Below are 21234 nucleotides of genomic sequence, written 5' to 3'. Positions count from 1 at the left end.
AGCTCCTGTACTCTAAAAAATACATTAGATTGTGACACCTTCATGCTTTGTTTGGTGAACTCCATACAGACTGTTTTTTTTGGTGTTTAAATAGAGACATGACTTAGTGAGCCAGTCATCAATGTGAGCCATTGCCGATGTGAGTATGGATGCTATCTCTAGATAGTTCTTACCATGTGTAAAAATTACGGCATCATCTGCATACATCTGAAGGTCAACATTCTTACATGCCTCTGGCAGGTCATTTATATGAAGTGTAAATTAAATCGGACCAAGTATGGAGCCTTGAGGGACCCCTACTGGACATTCACAAAATGGACTTTTAATCATTTATACGAACACACTGCTTTCTACAGGACAAGTATGATTTTATCCAGTTGAGAGCTTGCTCAGAAAAATTTAAATATTTTAATTTAGATAAACGAACACGTTGTCTTGCTTCTCTGTAACTTCTATTCTTTGAGTGTGTGTCTGAGACTGATTAAACAAAATGTGTGTGGGACCAGGATTGAGGAAGCTGCTTTACAGACACACCGGTTTTGCACATGTCACTTAAACACAGAACCAGGGAACAATAAACAGTTTCAGTTCAGGGAAAGATAAACTTAACTGTAGTTGAGCTGTTGTGTGTTTGTGTCTCTACTTATGCAGTAAAATGGCAGAAGCCATAATTTCTCAGGATGAGTTCATGTGTGCAGTGTGTCTGGATCTCCTGAAGGATCCAGTGGCCATTCCTTGTGGACACAGTTTCTGTAAGATCTGTATCGATCAGGAGGACGAGGAGAGAGTCTACAGCTGCCCTCAGTGCAGACAGACCTTCAGACGAAGATCTGCTTTAGTTAAAAACACCATGCTGGCTGAAGTGGTGGAGAAACTGAAGAAGCGTAAACTTCCTGCTGACTGTTACGCTGGAGCTGGAGATGTGCAGTGTGACGTCTGTACTGGAAGAAAACACAAAGCCGTCAAGTCATGTCTGTGGTGTCTGAACGATTACTGCCAGAATCACCTTGAACAACATGAGAGTTTGTTTAAAAAAAAGAGTGAGGTCGGGCTCACTGTACGCCATGGTCAGAAAGCTCCTCCTTTGGGCACATGCAAACCTGCGCTCCCTGAGAGCTGCGCATGTTCCAGGAACCCAGAATATGGGCACGGACATGCTGTCTCGAGACAACACTCTCCCAGGCGAGTGGTCTCTCAATCCTCAGACGGTTCGTCTGATATGGAGTGTGTTCGACAGGGCAGAGGTAGACCTCTTTGCCTCAGAGAGCAACGCTCCCTGCGCAGCGATCTTTTCGAAGAACAGGGCCGCTTTGGCCCATCCGTGGCCCAGACGCTTTTTATCCGTTTCCCCCGGACTCTATGATCCCTCAGGTTATCAGAAGGGATAACGGGTGCCCAGTCCTCCTAGTGGCCCCCCTTTGGAAAACCCAAGCGTGGTATCCAGAACTGGCACGGATAGCAGACACTGCCCCATGGCCAGTGCCGCTGAGGAAGGATCTCCTCTTGCAAGCGAACGGGGAGATCCACCATCCTCGCCCCGACATATGGGCCCTTCAGGTGTGGCCCCTGAACGGTTTTCCTAGGCCTTCATTGGGAGGGTTGCAAACACCATCACTGCGGCTAGAGCACCGTCCATGCGACGCCTTTATGCTCTAAAATGGTCTGTATTCACTGACTGGTGTTCAGACAGAGGGCTTGAACCCCACTCGTGTGAAGTTTCGGTGGTACTCTCCTTTTTACAGGAGCTTTTGGATGCGGGTCGCTCTCCATCCACGCTGAAGGTGTATGTGGCAGCTATGGCAGCTCACCGGGCTCCTGTGGTTGGCCAGTCATTGGGGAGAAATTACCTTAAATTATGGGGAGACATAATCTGACGGATGCCACTGGACGACTGCAGGAGATGATCTGCCAGAAACACGACAAGCTCCTTGAGGTTTTCTGCCGCACTGACCAGAAGTGTATATGTGTGCTGTGTGTGGATGAACATAAAAAACACGACACTGTATCAGCTGCTGCACAGAGGACAGAGAAACAGGTATGCTCTTAAAGGAGTCTCATAATACTCATTTACTGGCTCATCATTTTGTTTATGGGTCTACGAGTCTAAATCACTACTGCTCGCAAAAACGCGCTAGCCTTTTTTTTCTCACGCGATTGCGCCTTTTCAAGTCCATCAAATAACTGTGGTGAGTAGGATCAGTCAACAAACAGGGTGAGTCATGTCTTCTGTTATTGTCACTTGCAATTCAAGTATCATGTATAGCATAGCCTTCTTTTTCAGCACAGGATTTACATGTGATAAATGCGAGGTAGATAGTCAGGCTGACGGAGAAGATTTCAGAACTAGAGATTCGCATCCAATCTTTAATCGAGGATAGTAAGAGTTCCTTAGATACTGCTTTGGATGCGACTAGCTTAATGAACTCTGTACATTGTTCAGTTCCGGCTGAAGTAGAGCCCATGCAGCAGGGCAGCTGGGTGATGGTGGGACGCTGTAGTCACGGTACAAAACACCGCTCTTCTGTTCCGATTACAACATTAAACAGGTTCTCCCTTCTCAGTGAAACACCCACTGACAATCCTGTTAAATGTGCCCTAGTTATTGGCGATTCTATTACACGGAACGTGAAAATAGAGACACCAGCCACCATAGTCACGCAAGTTGCGTAGGGGCCCGCAAATTACTCAAATAGTGAGTAGTGAGGAGGACCCGCCTCCCCCTCTTGTCAAACCACGTCAATCAAAGTTTACAATATCGATGAGAAAACATCGGAACTATAGCCTTCTGGTCACAAAAAGAGAGAAAAACACCATTAGAGTGAATTGCGGGAACAGCAATCAGGTAGACATGTGTTCTCTCTACTCCCAGTTTGATGTAAGCAAAGAACAGTAAAGTCAAGTTGATGTGTATCTATCTCTAGTATGTCTGTCTTGCTAACCCAGCTGGCAAGTGCATATTTTGGTCTTTCTGTGTCTTGCTTAAAGGGTCACTCCACCCATTTGCATTAAGATTTCCATTGTTAGAAATCCAGTCATACTATTGAATGGTCGTGCAACACTCTTTCATTTTCCCCTGAGACGAGAGAAATCCTCTATTTACCCTTTTCACTTCCTCCTACAATGACGCAAAAATCGTCATTTTACGTCATTGTAGGAGGAAGTGTAATGGGGGGGGGATTTCTGTGAAGACTACAAGCACTAGTTCCCACCCTTTCAAACCCGCCCATAGGGGTTGGAACTAATGCGCTAACAGACCTATCGCTAACAGAAACTTTTTCAAAATATGGACGAAGGTACTGAATACGCAGACGGATGCATTATGGAGGATCTGGATTTTGATGAAGTTATGGTAGAAACGGATGTTCCTGGCTACCTTTATGAGCCACAGTATAGCGACGAGCAGCTGAGGGCTATGGAGGAACCGGAGATGGCTGAAGCTGCTGCCACCACAGCCGATGCAGACGATCTGGACGAGGAGCCCGCAATGGCTCGAGCTGGGGCAGATTGGTGGTGCCTGTGCTCTCACTGTGCGCCAATGGACACAGAACAAGAGTCTGTCTGCTGCCGAGAATTCCAGCGGTGCTACGGAATCGGAGGATGACACGGACGTGTGTGTTGTTGCTCACCCGAGTTTCGCACCCCATATGGATAGCGGCGTCCTGGAGACCTACTTTAGAATACCTAAGGTCAACTGGCAACGTCAGCCAAAGCCTACAGGGTCAAATGGTCGTCTTTCTGTAAAGTAAGTTTATTTTCATTTTGTTAACACGCTAACGTGGCAGGTTCATTGCACAAATATCTTGCAGTTAAGCTAGCTACTGTAGTGGGAGTGGTCTGCGGAGCTGAGCATTGCAATGCACTATGGGGATTGTTGTCTACAATCAACAAGCACTAAAAAGTCTTTTTCTGCCTTTTATCGGCCAAGAAGGTCCCAAATTAGAAATTTATGATACTATTCTACTACATATATGACCCACTTTCAATACATATTCATGTCTCCACCGGTGGAATGACCCTTTAAAACACCGGCCACTTCCAGGGCTTTGAGGGCTGTGTTCTGTGACTTTGTGCCTGACAAAAAAAAGTGAGAGTGAAATACAACTATTTATTACGTTTGATAAACAACAAAGGGCAACGATGTTTGTTTATAAACTGCAGCTCGGAAAAGATAACCGCGTCGCGCGTTCATATGCACGTGCACGAAATGAAACGTGCACTTTCCAGCAAAACATCTGTGGGGGACCAGTACAATATGGGCGTGATGGCACTCCTCATTATAGGTGTACATCCTTTTAAAACAAGACAATGATTATCTAGTCTCCAAGTCAGTTTAGTTACAACTCTGCAATAAAGCAAGATGGACAGCCATGTATTGACATTGACTTTTGATTTACAGGCTATATTGCATTTAAAATGTTGATTGGCTGGACATAGCCTACTGGTCAATATGGATGCACTTCTCTCAGTAAATAATAACCATCGAGTATCAAGTATTGCTTTTATCATTTAAAACACTGTGGCATGCTGTGACAAGCCATTTTAGCTTTTATTCATTCACAGGATGCATTTTTGATATCAATAATTAGATTTGTACTATTTAAAATGTGAATTCTTGATATTAAGAATGTACTTTTTCTAGTAACAATGTCTGTTTCTGATATCAGGAATTACATTTTCATTAGTACTAGTTGAAGGAGTGGGAGCACTGGGGTGTCAGGTGTGACTGTGGCAATGGCAATGGCAAATGGTTTACATGGCTCATGGGTCAGTTAGGAGGGCCCCTTGACAGAATTTAGCTTAGGGCCCCAGGGAGGTCAGGATCGGCTCGGCTGACATCAAAGCAGATTTAGAAGTGCTGGCTAATGCTAATCGTAAATACTCTAAGACTACTATTCACATTGGCACGGAGATCACTAAAATTAACATTAACCCCTTGAGGTCGGCTATCGCGCCGGCACGGTTGCGCTTATCAGTGCAAAATAGACTCAAATAACTCCGTCGATTTTTGACATACAGGCAAGTGTTATACATCATTAAAAACTGTTTAATGTCTTCTTTTATTTTTGTACACTAATAATAAAAACAAAATGTTGTGTTTTTCGTAAAATAAAGAAAATAAACATGATGCGCGTTCTCCCGACTCTCTCAATGTGGTTCATTCTGAAACTCGACAGAAAATGATCTGTAACTCAGCGAATACTTGTCACCCACACGTGAGAGTTATGTCTTTACAAAGCTTGAAGTCTCCATGTTTAAATGATGTAAATCATATAAAAAACAAATATTCTCTGTTTAAGTAATCCGTATGAAAGTAAAGACATGTGCAGTTTCTCCAGCCCGAGCTCATTAGTTCTAATGTGACCACACGCGCACGATCTGTTCACATGCAAATTATCCAGTGAAGGAATGCAGAGCTGTAAACGCCCTCATCAGCTCTAAACAAAGAATCAGCTACGTCAGTAAAGGCGGCCATACACTGTGCGATTTCTGTCCGATTTTGAGCTGAATTCTGACTCGTGCGACTCTTTTTCGAGTCGGGCCGATTTTCAGCTTTGTCTTTTGTCGTGCAGTGTTCGTGCAGTGTACAGGAAGAAACGAGAGGCGATTAACCTCTCCAGATCGGCAATCGGATGGTCGGGTGAATTTCGGGCATGTCAGAAATTTTGGTCGCTCCTCGTGACTATATCGCACAGTTGAAGCAGAGCTACGAACCGATTGCCCTAAACTCAGTGTTTTTTCCCTCACTGCGCCTGTGCGAAAACAGAATGTAAAAAAAAAAAAAAAAAAACGAAAAGAGGGAGATCTTTTAAGTTCTGTAGTTCAAACTAGCTACAAATTACTGTTGCTTACCTCCAGTTATTACCCACTTCTTCCAAGCCACCTGTGATGTAACACTGTCCCTCTTTTATTAATTTGTTAAACAATGTTTTTGAAATAAACCTGTTTTTAATTTTCATTGACGACTAACTATTGCAGTGTTCGGACATATTATACACTGTTAATATAATTTTATGCCTATAATTCATTGTAATCGACCTAAATGTTTTAGACAATTTTCAATGAGGATACTCATGTTTAAGGACATTATGAAATTAAGATCATGTCTGTACTATGTTATGATTGTACTGTACAATTAAATACAATCATTGCTTAGTCTGCAGTAGGGCTGGGCGATATGGCCAAAAAAAGGTCGTTATCGATAATTATCACGATAAATGTCAAATCTTTATTTCTTTCAAGTTTAAAGGCAGATTTTTGCTCCTAAGTGAAGTTGTAAAAACCAGACCGTTAATTGTGGTTTTAAAATACTCTTTATTGAACATATCATGACAAACACTTGCCAAAAAGGTGAACATTTCACATATCTGAGGTAGAACATTCAAACATTTGTCATTTTTCCTTAAAGGGACAATGTGTAGTTTTTTAGGTATTTTATTATCTAAAATCAATATTTGTATTCATAAATATGTCCTCAATGGTGTACAAATACCTCTGCCAATAATCTGACTTATCCTCGTAAACAAAGAATTTATTATCTTTATATACATGTGACGGGTAGGTCCACGGAGGCTTCCATGTCGTTCCGCCATCTTGAAAAACTATAATAGCAGAGAGGGTCAAAAAGTACTAGGCCAACGCGTTTTCGTTCAGACCCAGCGTCACGTAACTGAAAGCAGCAGAAACGGAGGAGCAGAGCATGAGAGGCGCTTGTCACTGCCCTGGCAAGTTTAAAAGGCTGCATTGCACTGTTATTTTTAATGGCATTTGAAAAAGCAAGACGCTGGAGAGCACAATTCGTTTGAATGCAAAATACAATTTCACCGCTAGATGGGAGAAATTCCTACACAATTTCCCTTTAATAAAATAGATATCTTAATAGAAAATGTTATGTCTTAGTTTCTTGAAACAGGTTTGTGTTGCCTGACTTTGATGGCATGTATCTTCAGCACAGTTTGCAGTACAGGCTGCAATATTGATATTACAAGTTTTATCTCGAAACGCATATTTGACAGTGAGTTGACAGTAGTATTAGTTTGAGTTAGGATTATGTTCATTAGCAAAAACAGTAACATCTGTTAAAAAAATGTAATGACCAATTTTATTTGGTAAATTGTAATATTCTGTCTGTTTGAATTTTATTAAAATGAACCATTGGTCATCCAGTATCATGCATTTAGATCATGATAACCACAGATAAAACCAGGCATAGCCTAGCACCTCACTATCGTGGCAAAATGTAACCTTATGGTTTCTATGGTATTTGTATGAAAAACAGTAGCCTAAATACATTATTGATTAAATACTGTAATTATATTCCATTAGTCATTTAATACATTGTCTACATTAATAATATAATACAATTAAATATGTATATCGCACATTTCATGGTGCAGTTAATATTACTAGACTAATGTTACAGTAAATCCAGGGTAAATGGATTCAGTATCAATTCAGATTCTGACTGTATCGTTGCGCACAGTGTTTCTCCAGTTTGTCAGCGCGGTTTCATCTGCCTTTAAACTGGTTTAAATCACTGACACATTTGTGTTCTTTGCTGAATTCAAGCGTTGCTCACTGGACCTCGTGAGCACCGACCGATCAGAGTAAACGCGTTTGCTCTAGTGAGCTCGCGCTGTACTGCTGTTTGGACTTTGGTCCGTGTGCTGCGCGGTTCAAATGAGTTTCGTTCTACTTTTGGCGCATAAACATTTATCGAACTCTTGATATCGTTTTATCGAGAAAAATTATATTGCGATAATTATCATTATCGTTTTATCGCCCAGTCCTAGTCTTCAGTCTAGGGGTGGAACGGTACATGTATTCGTATTGAACCGAAACGGTACAGCCGTCATGGTTCGGTGCATGAATTTAAAAATAAATAAAACTTGCATGCAATTAATTAATGTAATGCGGAACTGCTGTTAGATGTGCGGGTTCTTTAGGGACACATAATCTGTAGCCCCGCCTTAGCTCTGAAGCTCTGATTGGCGCCAATGTAGCCATGTATGCAGTTTTTTGTCAGGTCGACGGTCCAGTGAGTGAGTCAGAAGCTGTGTCCGAAACTGCTCACTCGTTCACTCATTCACTAATCCCTATATAGTCTATGGCATTTGAGTGCACTATATCTGCAAGGAGTGAACGAAATAAAGTGAGTGAATTTGAACGCTGACGTTACATGTTATTTACTTTATAAAATAATATTAACAACAATAACAATCAAAATGACTTTATTGTGTAATTATATATACCTCCATGCCAGCTTTGTAGTTTCATCGATTGAAATTGTTAGAAACTCACGCTCACAGATGACGTGGTTGTTGAGCGCCCTCAGGGGACCGTTATGATTACATTCGAATGAATGCAACTTACAGATGATTAACGAATATTAACGAATATTTTCAAATTATCCACCAAATTATCATCTCTTTCTTACAGTTTAACGAATTAACAACAGTGCCACAAATTATTAAAACACATTAAATTGAGTTAATGTATATTATAAAAAATAATATACCTTTATAATTTACCTTATTAATATCAGTTCATTTAATTTTAACATTCATCTATATAATAATATTGGGCGGCAGTGGCTCAGTGGTTCATGTAGGTTGTCCACAAACCAAAAGGTTGGTGGTTCGATCCCCGATACCATCTGACCAAGTGTCAAGGTGTCCATGAACAAGACAACTAACCCCAGCTGCTCCCGACGAGCTGGATGGCGCCTTGCATGGCTGAAACCGCCGTCGGTGTATGAGTGAGTGGGTGAATGTGAGGCAATATGTAAAGCGCTTTGGTGGCCATTGGGTCAGTGAAAGCGCTATATAAATGCAGTCCATTTACCATCTATATAATATTGTCTCAATATTTTAATGTTTTATTCAAGTGTACTTCGTTCACTTCTGACCGGAGTTTTTTAAATACATTTTTTTTTTACAAATCGTAGCTTCATCGGAATGGTATGAAACTTGGTGACTTTTATTGTACTGGGTATATGAACACACAAAAAAATTGGGGACAGGATTTGAAAAGTCTAAGTGGTCGTAAAAAAAATTGTCACTCAGGGTCTTCGGGTCAAAAGTGACCGCCAAAGGAAATGAATGGGAAATTGGCAAAAATATGAAAATACATTTTTTTTTGTTCTCACGAGTTTTTTTGTGCGTAAAATCTACAAATCAGCCATGATGCAGAAAAAAAAGCACACAACAGTGAAGGGGTGAATCTCTAAAACATCAAGAGTGCAAAACAGACAAACACACACGCACACACACACTTATACAAACAAAAACACACGCACACACAAATGAACGGGTGTCATTGCAAAAGATAATTTTGGGAAATGTGTGAAATAAAAGCAATTATTCATCAATGTAAGAAATAAAGTAAGCCATCAAGGTTGCAAAATAGACACACTCACATACACACACACACACACACACACACACACACACACACACACACACACACACACACACACACACACACACACACACACACACACACACACACACGTTTTTGTGAAAAACTGGCACGTATGAAAAATACGTCACATTTGGGGACATGCCTTTCCAAAGCTGCTAGAGCCTAGCTGAAAACAGTATTAGGTTGCCAATGGCCTCGTTATGACAGTCATCTGTTGAGATTTTACTTTAAAGCATATTTTTGACCAACCTGATTTTTTACCAACATATGAGGACAAATATTAATTTCATCACCTTTCAGGACATATAAACACACATACACTGATGTCTAAATCATATCTACATATTGGGACCATGGTGAACACTAAGCCCTGAGATACACACACACACACACACACACACACTGATGTCTAGATCATACCTACATATTGGGATTATGGTGAACACTAAGCCCTGAGATACACACACATACACTGATGTCTAAATCATACCTACATAATGGGACCATGGTGAACACTAAGCCCTGAGATACACACACACACACACACACACACACACACACACACACACACACACACACACACACACACACACACACACACACTGATGTCTAGATCATACCTACATATTGGGACCATGGTGAACACTAAGCCCTGAGATACACACACACACACTGATGTCTAGATCATACCTACATATTGGGACTATGGTGAACACTTAGCCCTGAGATACACACACAGACACACAGACACACACACACACACACACACACACACACTGATGTCTAGATCATACCTACATATTGGGACCATGGTGAACACTAAGCCCTGAGATACACACACACACACACACACACACACACACACACACACACACACACACACACACACACACACACTGATGTCTAGATCATACCTACATATTGGGACTATGGTGAACACTAAGCGCTGAGATACACACACACACACACACACACACACAAACACACACTGATGTCTAAATCATACCTACATATTGGGACCATGGTGAACACTAAGCCCAGAGATACACACACACACACACACACACACACACACACACACACACACACACACACACACACACACACACTGATGTCTAAATCATACCTACATATTGGGACTATGGTGAACACTAAGCCCTGAGATACACACACACACACACACACACACACACACACACACACACACACACACACACACACACACACACACACACACACACACACACACACACACACACACACACTCTGATGTCTAAATCATACCTACATATTGGGACCATGGTGAAGTGTGAGTCCTAAACTAATCTCCTAATAAAACATGGTTACCTTGTTTGAGATGAGCATCGTCCAGGTCTACCATGGAAGGGGATTTAGGCCTACCCACATGTGCTTTCTGGGAGCCTATAATGAAGCATTTCAATAATCAATTATTCAACTCTTTACCTGAATAATAAGAACATGCCAATGCTTTATTGTACTTCTTTGCAAGGCTATGTTAATTCTCTTAATACTGCACTCCAGTATCTTTACAACAAATATGGTATTCTTATAACTAACTTAAAAAGCAGACAAAGATTAGCAGAGGCGAAGACTTTAGTCAAGTGAGTTACTATACGTTTTCTTATACCCTTTTTCTTTGAAGATACTCTGAGTCCCTCGTCTTGGGGTCCCTCGTCTTGCAGGTTGCCTGCTGAATCTGATAGTGGAAAAAAACGAGCAACAATCTAAAGTACAGCACAGTGACTCATGCAATCGCTGACATGTACACTTCCTATTAGGGTTGGGTACCAAAACGCGGTGCCAATAGGGAACCGGTTCCGACGTAAACGGTAGTAACGAGACCGAATAAGAACGAAAATTTCGGTGCCTGACTCTATCTTACATGCGCTTAATGAGGCACACACGCAAGGTCTCTCGCTCTCTCCCTCTCCGCCGTGCGCGCACTGTACGGTTTGGAGCACAGTCTCTTCTGTCTCGCATGCGCGCTCTTGCTCACTCGCTCTAGATTCCGGGAGATTTTAACTAATTTGCTCCAAGGTTTGGCTGCATTTCACGTGTTAAATTACGCGTCAGAACGCCCTCTGGGTGTGCCGATTGTCTGAAGCCATATAGAATCACGCCAACTCATTGGCTGATGGCGTGGGCGCCGCTCGACGCTCATATTATATTGGTGCGCGCGTCATCTGCTCCTCACGCCCGTTTCACACATACTCCGTGTGCAGTGCGTATGCGGTGCGTGTTGCGGTGCGTATGCGGTACAGGAGCAGCACACGCTATAGTGCTTTCACATATGCTGCGTTTGCAGTGCAGTGCGTAACTGATCCGCGGCTGTACCACAAACACATAGGCTACTCACTATTTTTATTTCAAATCCAGAAGTGCAGCAACTTTTATATATAAAAAAAAATTGTCAGCATTGCGATTCTCTTTGTATACAAACTTGAATGGACGTATGCACGTTTAAACACAATTTAAACAACATAGGCCTATAATTCCATGCATTACTTCTATATACTGTATATTAAGTTGCTCAAGCAAGTGGTGAAATATTTAACCATGTAGCCTACTTATATTAAAATCGCAAACGTTTTAAATTAAAACTTAAAATTGACTAAAACAGCCGACTCTCATGCCTTTTCTTTTGCATTTAAATTTTAATACAATAAATCTTGCATGTCACAAAGAACTTGTTTCTCCACCTCCACGAATGTCGTTCTTTTTGTCCTTGTTAAGGTAAATTGTAGTTTTCCTTGCTTAAAACCCCGGTCTTAAAGTAAAAAGATGAAAAGTAGTATTTAATTAAATACATTTATGGTGAGATTACTACATTTTATTGAATTAAATGCATTTATGGTGAAATTACTACATTTTCAGGTCAATCTGTGTTCATTTTGATCACGAACCGTGCGTTGTCCCTTTAATTCAGCGTTTGCAGCACAGCAAAAATAGACTCGGTGCGGAAACGATCGCTGCACTGCTGTATACGCACCGCAACTGGAACGGATCGACGGACTGCATCCGCGTGCAGTGTGAAAGCTCTAACCTGTTAACATGGGTACGGAAAAAAATGCCCACCGCATACGCACTGCAAACGGAGTATGTGTGAAACGGGCGTCAGATTTCTCTGCCGAAAAAGGAAGCTTGTCGGCAGCGCGAGGAGCTTGGCAGCGAACGCAGCGTCTCGTTCCCTAATCAGAGAACATAGGTTACACCAGTAACCAGAGACTTCTCTTTCATAGGTTCACTCAACGCTGCGTAGCTAAGACGCAGTGGGAAGGAAATACCAAACTCGCCAAGCGCTGCTGTAACTATTACAACGACCAGATAACTTACATGACTGGTTCAAGCAGACAAAACCTGGAGCCATGTCGAGATTAGATTACCCTGGTAGTAATCTCTATCAATCTCCAGTATTATTACATTGTTTGATACAATATTGTTTATTTGATATTATGTAAATGTGAATTTTTATTTTATATTGGTTTATTTATTATTAACATATGTTACTTGTATTTATATTGTTGAACGATTTAAGTTAATATTGTGTCCAGTTTGGCCCTGTAAATAAAAGGGTATTATTTTTTGACAAAGTGTTTGCAGTTTCGTTTTCTTAAAGGAGCATTGTGTAATATTTCTGAGGATCTATTGACAGAAATGCAATATAAGATCCATAACTATGTTTCCAGTGGTGTATAAAGACCTTGCATATTGAACCGTTATGTTTTTATTACCTCTGAATGAGACATTTATATCTCAATAACCACGGGCACCCCCTTCTATGGAGGTGGACATATTTTGTCGTCATGTTTCTACCGTAGCCGACAGCGAACACACAGCGCTACAGAGCGTGTTTCGTCACTACGTTGAAAAATAAGTTTTCAGTGGTGTATAAAGACCTTACTTAATGAACCGTTATATTTGTATTACCTTAGAATGAGCAGTTTCTGTCTACATACACCGCGGCTCCCCTTACATTGAAATGCGCCTCTGCTGTCTCAGACGATGACATATTTTCCTGTCGGCTACCGTAACTTTTGTTTTTTGCAATTCATAAACTTACCACTAGATGCAGCTAAAAATCACACACTGCACCTTTAAGTACCGGTTCAAGAATCGTTTAAGCACCGGAACCATTTAAAAAATACCGAGTAGGTACTGGTATCCAGGGCTTGAATTTCGGTGCGGGAATGCGGGGATTGTGCATAATTTAAACCATTCCCGCAAGGTTAGCTTTTATAGTGCGAGAAATTCCCGCACAACTATATGTGCTCCATCTCAGAGCAAATGATTAAAAACTAAATTCACAGATGCGAGAAAAAAGATGTCAAACTGTCTTTTATTTTCGAATTGAATTCCTCAATCAGCGCTGGATTCTCTGTCTTCCGCTGAGCCCTGGCTGTAGACAGATCATATGTTTCACGCTGTCAATGCAGTGGTCTGTCTGCCACTCATCTTATTCACATCGAGTGTAGGATTAGTGCAGCATTCTAACATTTTGAGTCATAATGAGCTGTTTGTGAAGAAATTATCCACTTCCAAATTATGTCATTTTAATTACGAAATTGAAACATTAAAAACCGAGTGTGAGTGATAGAGCGCGGCAGCAACGAACCAACTGATCAGCTTACAGCGTAACAACATTGAATGCTCGGCCGAACAGCTGATCATAGCTGTACAGGGCGCCTTATTGTTTTTCATCTCCATAAATATATCTAGTAGTAAAGCTAATGCAAGGGCTAGAAATCAATTAATCTTTTGCTGATACTTCCTTGTCATCATGGAGTGCGCAGTTCATGGTTGCATAGCAACGACAGACGCCACGGGAGAACAAGCGCTTGTGGAAAGGAGACAGTGGCGTGCGCGCTTTCCACTTTCTTTTATGGTCTATGGTTTTACCACAGTCTGTGGTTTTTACACATCTAGAACAACGTTGTTGGTTGTTTGAGCATGTGACTGCGCGTTGCTCTGTGTTTTCTATTGTTATGCACAGCATATTTCCCGCGTGCACAAACACGGCCACAGACAATGAATTGTTCGGTTAGTGTAGTTTAAATATGGACCGCTGGCTGAAGCGAAAGACCATGATGCAGATCACAATCCAAAGAAAAAAGTGACTGAAATTGAACTGAAACGCATGAAAGACTCTGAAACTAAGAGTCATAAATACATATAGTTTAAACTGAGTTCTTAATATCAATTTGAAGGAGAGCATGGCGTATTTTGTATGACGTTTTAAAAAAAAGCAAAGAATTGAACTGAACTGAAACACATGAACGACACTGAAATAGAGAGAAAAAAAAAGAAAGTTTTTTTGTTTGTTTTGTTATAACTGTTTTGAGAACTGGAAATGCACAATCAATGCATTCAAATCTGTAGATATTAATAAATTAAGATGATTAAATTAGACCAATACATCAAAAGTTATTCTCCCCCCATAATCTTTAAATCCCCCCCATGTGACCCATGTAAGGGGGGAATTCCCCCCCAGTTTAAAAAACGAAACTCAGGCCCTGGGTCTCGGATAAAACTCAACCGATACCCAACCCTACTTCCTATCCAGCGTAATTATCCAGAGTAATAGAGTAAAGGCAGCGCTAGAGGAATAATAATGTATAGAATTGGAATAAACGCATGTACCTTTCACATGATCCTCATACTCATGACTTCTGCAGCTTGAATTTTGCGGTTCTGCCTCATCACTGGAACTATTGCTGGACACATCCATTTCATCTGATTAAGACAAAAGCATAAAGCTGTTGAATGCCACTATCACACCATTTCTACTTCATTTTCTCTCGATGTGGCCTATCACAAATATCTGTGAAGCTAAACTTCTAGTACATTACTTCCATAATAAATTACCTGCCAATGTTTGATATTTTAGGAAATATTGACAACACTCCTAATACTCTACAGAATATACATTATTATGAGATGCAACTAATCATGATTACCAATTGTGTTAAAATGCATATTAGACAATTATATTTACCTTGTGGATCTATTGTTATACCATCTAATCCTTTACCCTGGAGTTCAGGCAGTTTCCCTTTTTCCATTGCAATGAGTAGTTTACTAATCTTTGCAAGCTGTAGAGTGCTTTCAGGGAGACGGTAGAACTCCCTATGAACTCTGATATCATGGCCAAGGAAGTTGGCCAGTTGATCCATCTCATTGTCTTTTAGGTTTAATACCGTGGACAATGTAGCTACTTGCTTACGCAGCTTTGTTGAGCAAAGGGCATCTGGATGCTTTGCTCCATTGGCTTGGGCATACAGGCAAATACAGTCTGTACCACGATAATGAGACAGAGCACCTGGACGAGCAAACAAATGCTGGTTTTCAACAGGAACTTGACACTTTTCTCTCATGTTTACGAGGAGATCCATGGCCACAACCATATTAGGGGTCAGCAACACTGGTACCTTCCTCCCCCTCTTACCACGTATTTCCACCCTTTGGAAGTACCCACAAAGCTTTTTCTCAAAGTCACTGAGTCCCACAGCAATATCTTTGTGCATTGGTGTCTGGTCTCTAGATGTGTAAGATTGAATATTCATCTTGGAAACTTCACCCTCTCTTCGTCTGTTAAAAATAATAATCTGTGTTAGCATGACTTTCCATAGAGAGGCAAAGTTTTTGCCATTTGGTTTTTCTTGTAGTGCATCCACATACTCCTGCTGTTTTGAGTTCAAAAATGAGTGGCGTGTTTTGACATCCTCGGTAAATGGTAGGACTTGTGGCTTATTCCATTTAGCTTCACCCAGAGTAGTCAGTGCAGCTGCAGACACTACCTCATTCCATTTGCTTTCATACAAACGTATGAAGTTTCGTGCAGACTCGGCAGCATTGTCGCGTCCTGACATCAGTGCATTGCATTCCACGGAGTTGGCAATCTTCACCAAGCTGTGTCCAAGCTTCAGTGCCAGTGATGGAATCTTGTAGGTGTTTGTCTCCTCACTGAATCCTGCCACTGCTCTTACTGCTTTGATAACGTGAGAAAAGTTGCAGGGTTGGATGAAGTCCTCCATAGTATGAATGGGTGTCAGTGATCTGGCGGTGATGAGCAACCTCGCTACTTCCCTCATTTTCTGCCTAATGTATTCATTTCTTCCTGAATGTGACTTCAGCCTGTTGTACATCTGCTCCCCTAAAAGAACAATGTATCGATCATTTTTGACAACATTTGAAACTTCATCATTCACCATCTCACAAGCAATGGTCCATAGACTTTTGCTAACATCCACTGGTGGAGGAAGGGTCAAGCTGTTGATTGACTGAACTCTCTTCTGCCCGATTGTGTGATTTACATATTTGGGGTTCTGGGGGCATGTTCGGATGTGTCTCCATAGTGTCTTTCTGTTGTACAGACCTTGACAGTGGATACAGTGAGTGAAGTCATAGGTGGATTTTACTTCTCTGGGGCATCTGCAAGCAACCATTTCCCCATTTCCGGTTTTTGAAACTGCAGCATTATGCGCAAAGTTTCCTCTACTTTTTAAAAAAAGGCGTAATCTCACTCTTCTTTCCTTCGACCTTTTATCAAAGCTGTATGCCTTAGCTACCTCAAATTCATTGCGATGAACAAACTCCAAGTGCCGTGCTATTTTAGAGTATGGTTTCTGACAATAGGCGCAATATTGTTTCTTCTTGTATCTATTTTTTTCCACTTTAGTAGGCATCAGAGTCACAGATGTGGAACTGTGATAGGATGAGCTTTTACTCGTGTCTGTTGTACTCTTAATCTCTACAGCACCTCCCTCCACTGGCTCAGCATGCCAGATATTTAGTTCTTTACTTTCACAACTGTTGTCTGATGAGCTACCTTCTGTATCAGGGACATAGTCTTCGTCACTTTAGTCAGAAAAGAAGGGTTCCTCACAAGATATCTGTGGGGAAAACATTATTGTATTAAAGCTCCAGTAGGTAACTTTTGTAAACATATATTTGTTAAAACTGTCATTATGTCCTGACAGTAGAATATGAGACAGATAATCTGTGAAAAAATCAAGTTCCTCTGGCTCCTCCCTGTGGTCCTATTGCCATTTACAGAAATACACCGCTCCCGGTCAGAAACAACCAATCAGAGCCAGGAGGAATGTCTTAGCAGTGTCAATCACGCTCGTGTACGCACTGATCACCCCTCTCTTGCACAGCGCGAGCGCGTACCGTCGTTCGTGACTCTCCTGTTCGAACTCGTTCATCCAAATGAATGAATCTTTTTTGGAGTCATTTCGTTCATTCAACGAACGAAATGACTCGAAAAAATATTTGTTCGTTTTGAACGAATCTTTTTCGGAGTCATTTCGTTCATTCAACGAACGAAATGACTCGAAAAAAGATTTGTTCATTTTGATGAACGAGTTCGAACAGGATCACAAACGTGCATCACAGAACAGAGCAAGGAGAGCATTTATGCTTATAAAACTTAAAGTTTTTTATTTATTTTTGAAATGACCGATCGTTTCGCTAGATAAGACCCTTATTCATCGTCTGGTATCGTTTAAAGCCCTTTGAAGCTGCACTGAAACTGTCATTTGGTCCTTGAAACGTTTGTGTCCTATTGAAGTCCATTATATGGAGAAAAAGCCTGGAATGTTTTCATCAAAAACCTTAATTTCTTTTCGACTGAAGAAAGAAAGACATGGCCATCTTGGATGACATGGGGGTGAGTAAATTATCAGCAAAAGTTTTTTTTAAAGTGAACTAATCCTTTAACGTTATCTTACTAGCTATTTATAACTTATAGAAAGAGTGCAACGTTATAAAGTGACATGTATTGCAAAATACATAATGATTTGAGGACCAAGTTTGTAGTCAAAGTATGGGCAGGCCATAGTCAATGTAAAGCATATTGTTGATGTTTCGTCCCTATTAGTGAATGTTCCATAACTGTTTATAATCCGCCATCATCGGTGGTCCTGCTTACTAGCCTGCGCGTTCACGGCAGGCTCCGCTGTGGGGGAGGAGCTATGGAGGGAGGGCTGTAGCGCAGCAGAGAGCAAGGGGGTTGGAGCTGTAAGTTGTGCTTGTTCAAATTTTCAGGCTAAGTCAACATTTTCTCAAAACTCCCTACTGCAGCTTTAAATGCTCCATGAGGAATATTAAGCATATGTATACTGAAAGCCATATCAGTCTCCCCACCAACAAAAAAAACTAGCACATACCTCATATTCAATTATTCTGTGAGTAATTAGTTGCCCCTCTTTCAGTTTCGGGTGTTCTTGTTGACAGTTGTTCATAGTGTTGAGCACATTTGTTATGATGTTCTATCAGTCTGTGTACCCTGGCAGCAAACCGATGTAATACCTGTGGTTTATAAATAGGTAGACATTTTTCAAAAAAACTGGCCAAATGATTACTTAATTGGTGCTTGGTTAATGTAACGCATGGCATTACTTGTTCAGTTGGCTTGTTCATTTTGGTAGGAAGGCATATATTTTCCTCCAAAGGCGTGTTCTCCTCACAGCGAGGGACTGCTCTGTTCACTTGTAAAGAGAGAAGAGCATCCACTGTGAAAAAAAACTGTATTATTTCATACTGGAGAAACGTCTCAGGTTACGTATGTAACCCTGGTTCCCTGATAGGGAACGAGACGCTGCGTTTGAGACGCGGTGGGAACGCTCTGCGTGATACGTCGTGAAGCATGTGTAAAATCAGTCCAATGGAAGCCCGCTACGACATAGGTGACGTCATTGACCAGGAAACTATAAAGCACCCTTGAAATCAGAACGCGACAGCTTCTGAAAGGCCTGAAGCAAGTCGATCAGGGCATGCAGGAAGTATGGCAGGCAAACGCAGCGTCTCGTTCCCTATCAGGGAACCAGGGTTACATACATAACCTGAGACGTTCCCTTTCAAGGGAACTCGAGCTGCGTTTGAGACGCGGTGGGAACCCCATCCCCACTATGCCATAATGACAAATGCCCGCTCTGTGTGAAGTCCTGCGCACACTAAGAAGCAAGCAACCTCGCCCCAGGAGTGGAGAGGTCAAGGTCATAGAACCTGACAAATGTATGCGGAGAGGACCATCCTGCCGCATTACAAACGTCAAGAAGAGAAACACCCGAAATTAAGGCCAAAGAGGCCGCCATACTCCGAGTAGAGTGGGCCCGCACAGCCATAGGTGAAGGCTGTCCGGCCGCTTCATAAGCCAATGAAATAGCCTCGACTATCCATTTACTCATAACCTGTTTAGATGCAGGGCATCCTCTCTCGAGTGACCCAAAACAAACAAATAGTTGCTCAGATTTACGCCAGAGGGCAGTTCTATGAACGTAGGCATCTAAAGCCCGGAATGGACATAACAGTGTCATGATCCTGGTATCCTTCTCCTTTACTCTACCTCCCTCTGCTGGTCATATTTGTTATTGCATCCTCGTACACACACTCATTCACACTCATTATCTCATTCATCTCCAGCCGTTTCTCATTATCCCATCTGTTCCTCTTCTCCGCACCTGTTTCCCACTTTCTCTAATTCTACTCCCTATTTCTAGGCTTTCCTTTTCCTTTGTTCTTTGTCAGATTATTGCCAAATGTTGTGTATCTACCTGTTCATTGATCCAGTGGTTTTGTATCCTGTCCTGTCTTGTCTGGTCTCGCCTGCAGTCAGAATTATTCAGATGACTTTGTGCTTCGCCTCTGCTTATCCAAGGCCTCGGTAAACGTGAGTGGTCTTCGGTTTGGCGTTCCCGCACCCTCTCTACGGACCCAGCCTGTCTCTATCATCTGGGATTCCTGTTTCGGCTGTAGCCAAGAATTTCTGTTTCATTAATTGAGAGACTTTTTGTTACATTTACCAAGGACTGTCTTCTGTTCAAGTTTTGCCAAGCGGCCACCTGTGTTGTTTCTCCTGAACTGAGATTAAAAGAATATCAGCTCACCTTTGCGTTTGGGTTCTCTGTTCACTCACCTGACAAACAGGTTAAGCTGTTCCTGGTCTGGGGTATTAAAGGGTGGAGGATAAAAGGCCTGCAGCACTATTGGGCCCCCAACATTCAGTGGGACCTTAGGGATATAACCTGACCTGGGGTAGAGAAATGCCTTCACCATACCAGGTGCAAATTCCAGACATGAAGGAGCAACCGACAGAGCATGTAAATCACCAATTCTCTTGATAGAGGAAATAGCAAGGAGAAATAAAGATTTTAGGGTGAGGAATTTTTCTGAAACCTCCTCAATGGGCTCGAAGGGAGCCAAGGCCAGACCCTCAAGTACAATGGCCAAGTCCCATGCCGGTGCTCTAGAGTGCAGGTCTCAACCTCAATGTACCACGAAGAAAGCGAGTGATTAAAGGATCTCTACCAATAGAAGCACCCCCCAGAGGGGTGTGGTAGGCAGATATAGCCGCCACATAAACCTTCAAGGTACAAGGAGATAATCTGGCAGAGAAACGGTCTTGCAGGAAATCAAGAACTGAACCAACAGGGCAGTTAACAGGATCTAAGCGACGTTCACCACACCAAGTGGAGAATAATTTCCATTTCAATGCATAAAGCCTTCTCGTGGAAGGAGCTCTGGATTGGAGGATGGTCTCAACGACCTCAGTCGAGAGACCGGATTCCCTGAGCCGGGCCCCTTCAGAGGCCAGGCCCACAGTTTCCACAACTCCGGCCGAGGGTGAAATATTGTGCCCCCTGCCTGGGACAACAGGTCCCTCCTGAGAGGAATCTCCATGGGAGAGCCGTCCAGAAGAGACACTAAGTCCGAGAACCAAACTCGGGTCGGCCAGTAAGTGGCTACTAGTAGCAGACGAGCCCCTTCTCGGCGAACCCTCTCCAGAACCCCCGG

The 21234-nt window shown here is 42.0% G+C and overlaps 1 protein-coding gene across 1 annotated transcript in view; it reads left to right on the top strand.

Annotated features, from left to right (window-relative positions):
- Positions 1 to 1885: 1885 nt before the first annotated feature.
- The window catches only part of LOC143718303 (tripartite motif-containing protein 16-like), a 276192-nt gene continuing 256843 nt past the window's right edge, over positions 1886 to 21234 (top strand). Inside the window, exon 1 of the mRNA XM_077209360.1 lies at positions 1886 to 2035. Coding sequence (XP_077065475.1) covers positions 1901 to 2035 — 135 coding nt within the window. The 5' untranslated portion in view covers positions 1886 to 1900. The remainder of the gene's footprint in view (positions 2036 to 21234) is intronic.

This window comes from Siphateles boraxobius, unplaced genomic scaffold (genome assembly GCF_051911475.1).
Source record: "Siphateles boraxobius isolate OS27281-9 unplaced genomic scaffold, OSU_SipBor_1 61, whole genome shotgun sequence".
NCBI lineage: Eukaryota > Metazoa > Chordata > Actinopteri > Cypriniformes > Leuciscidae > Siphateles > Siphateles boraxobius.
The sequence above is the reverse complement of the archived record's forward strand: the minus strand, read 5'-3'. Positions and strand labels throughout refer to the sequence as shown.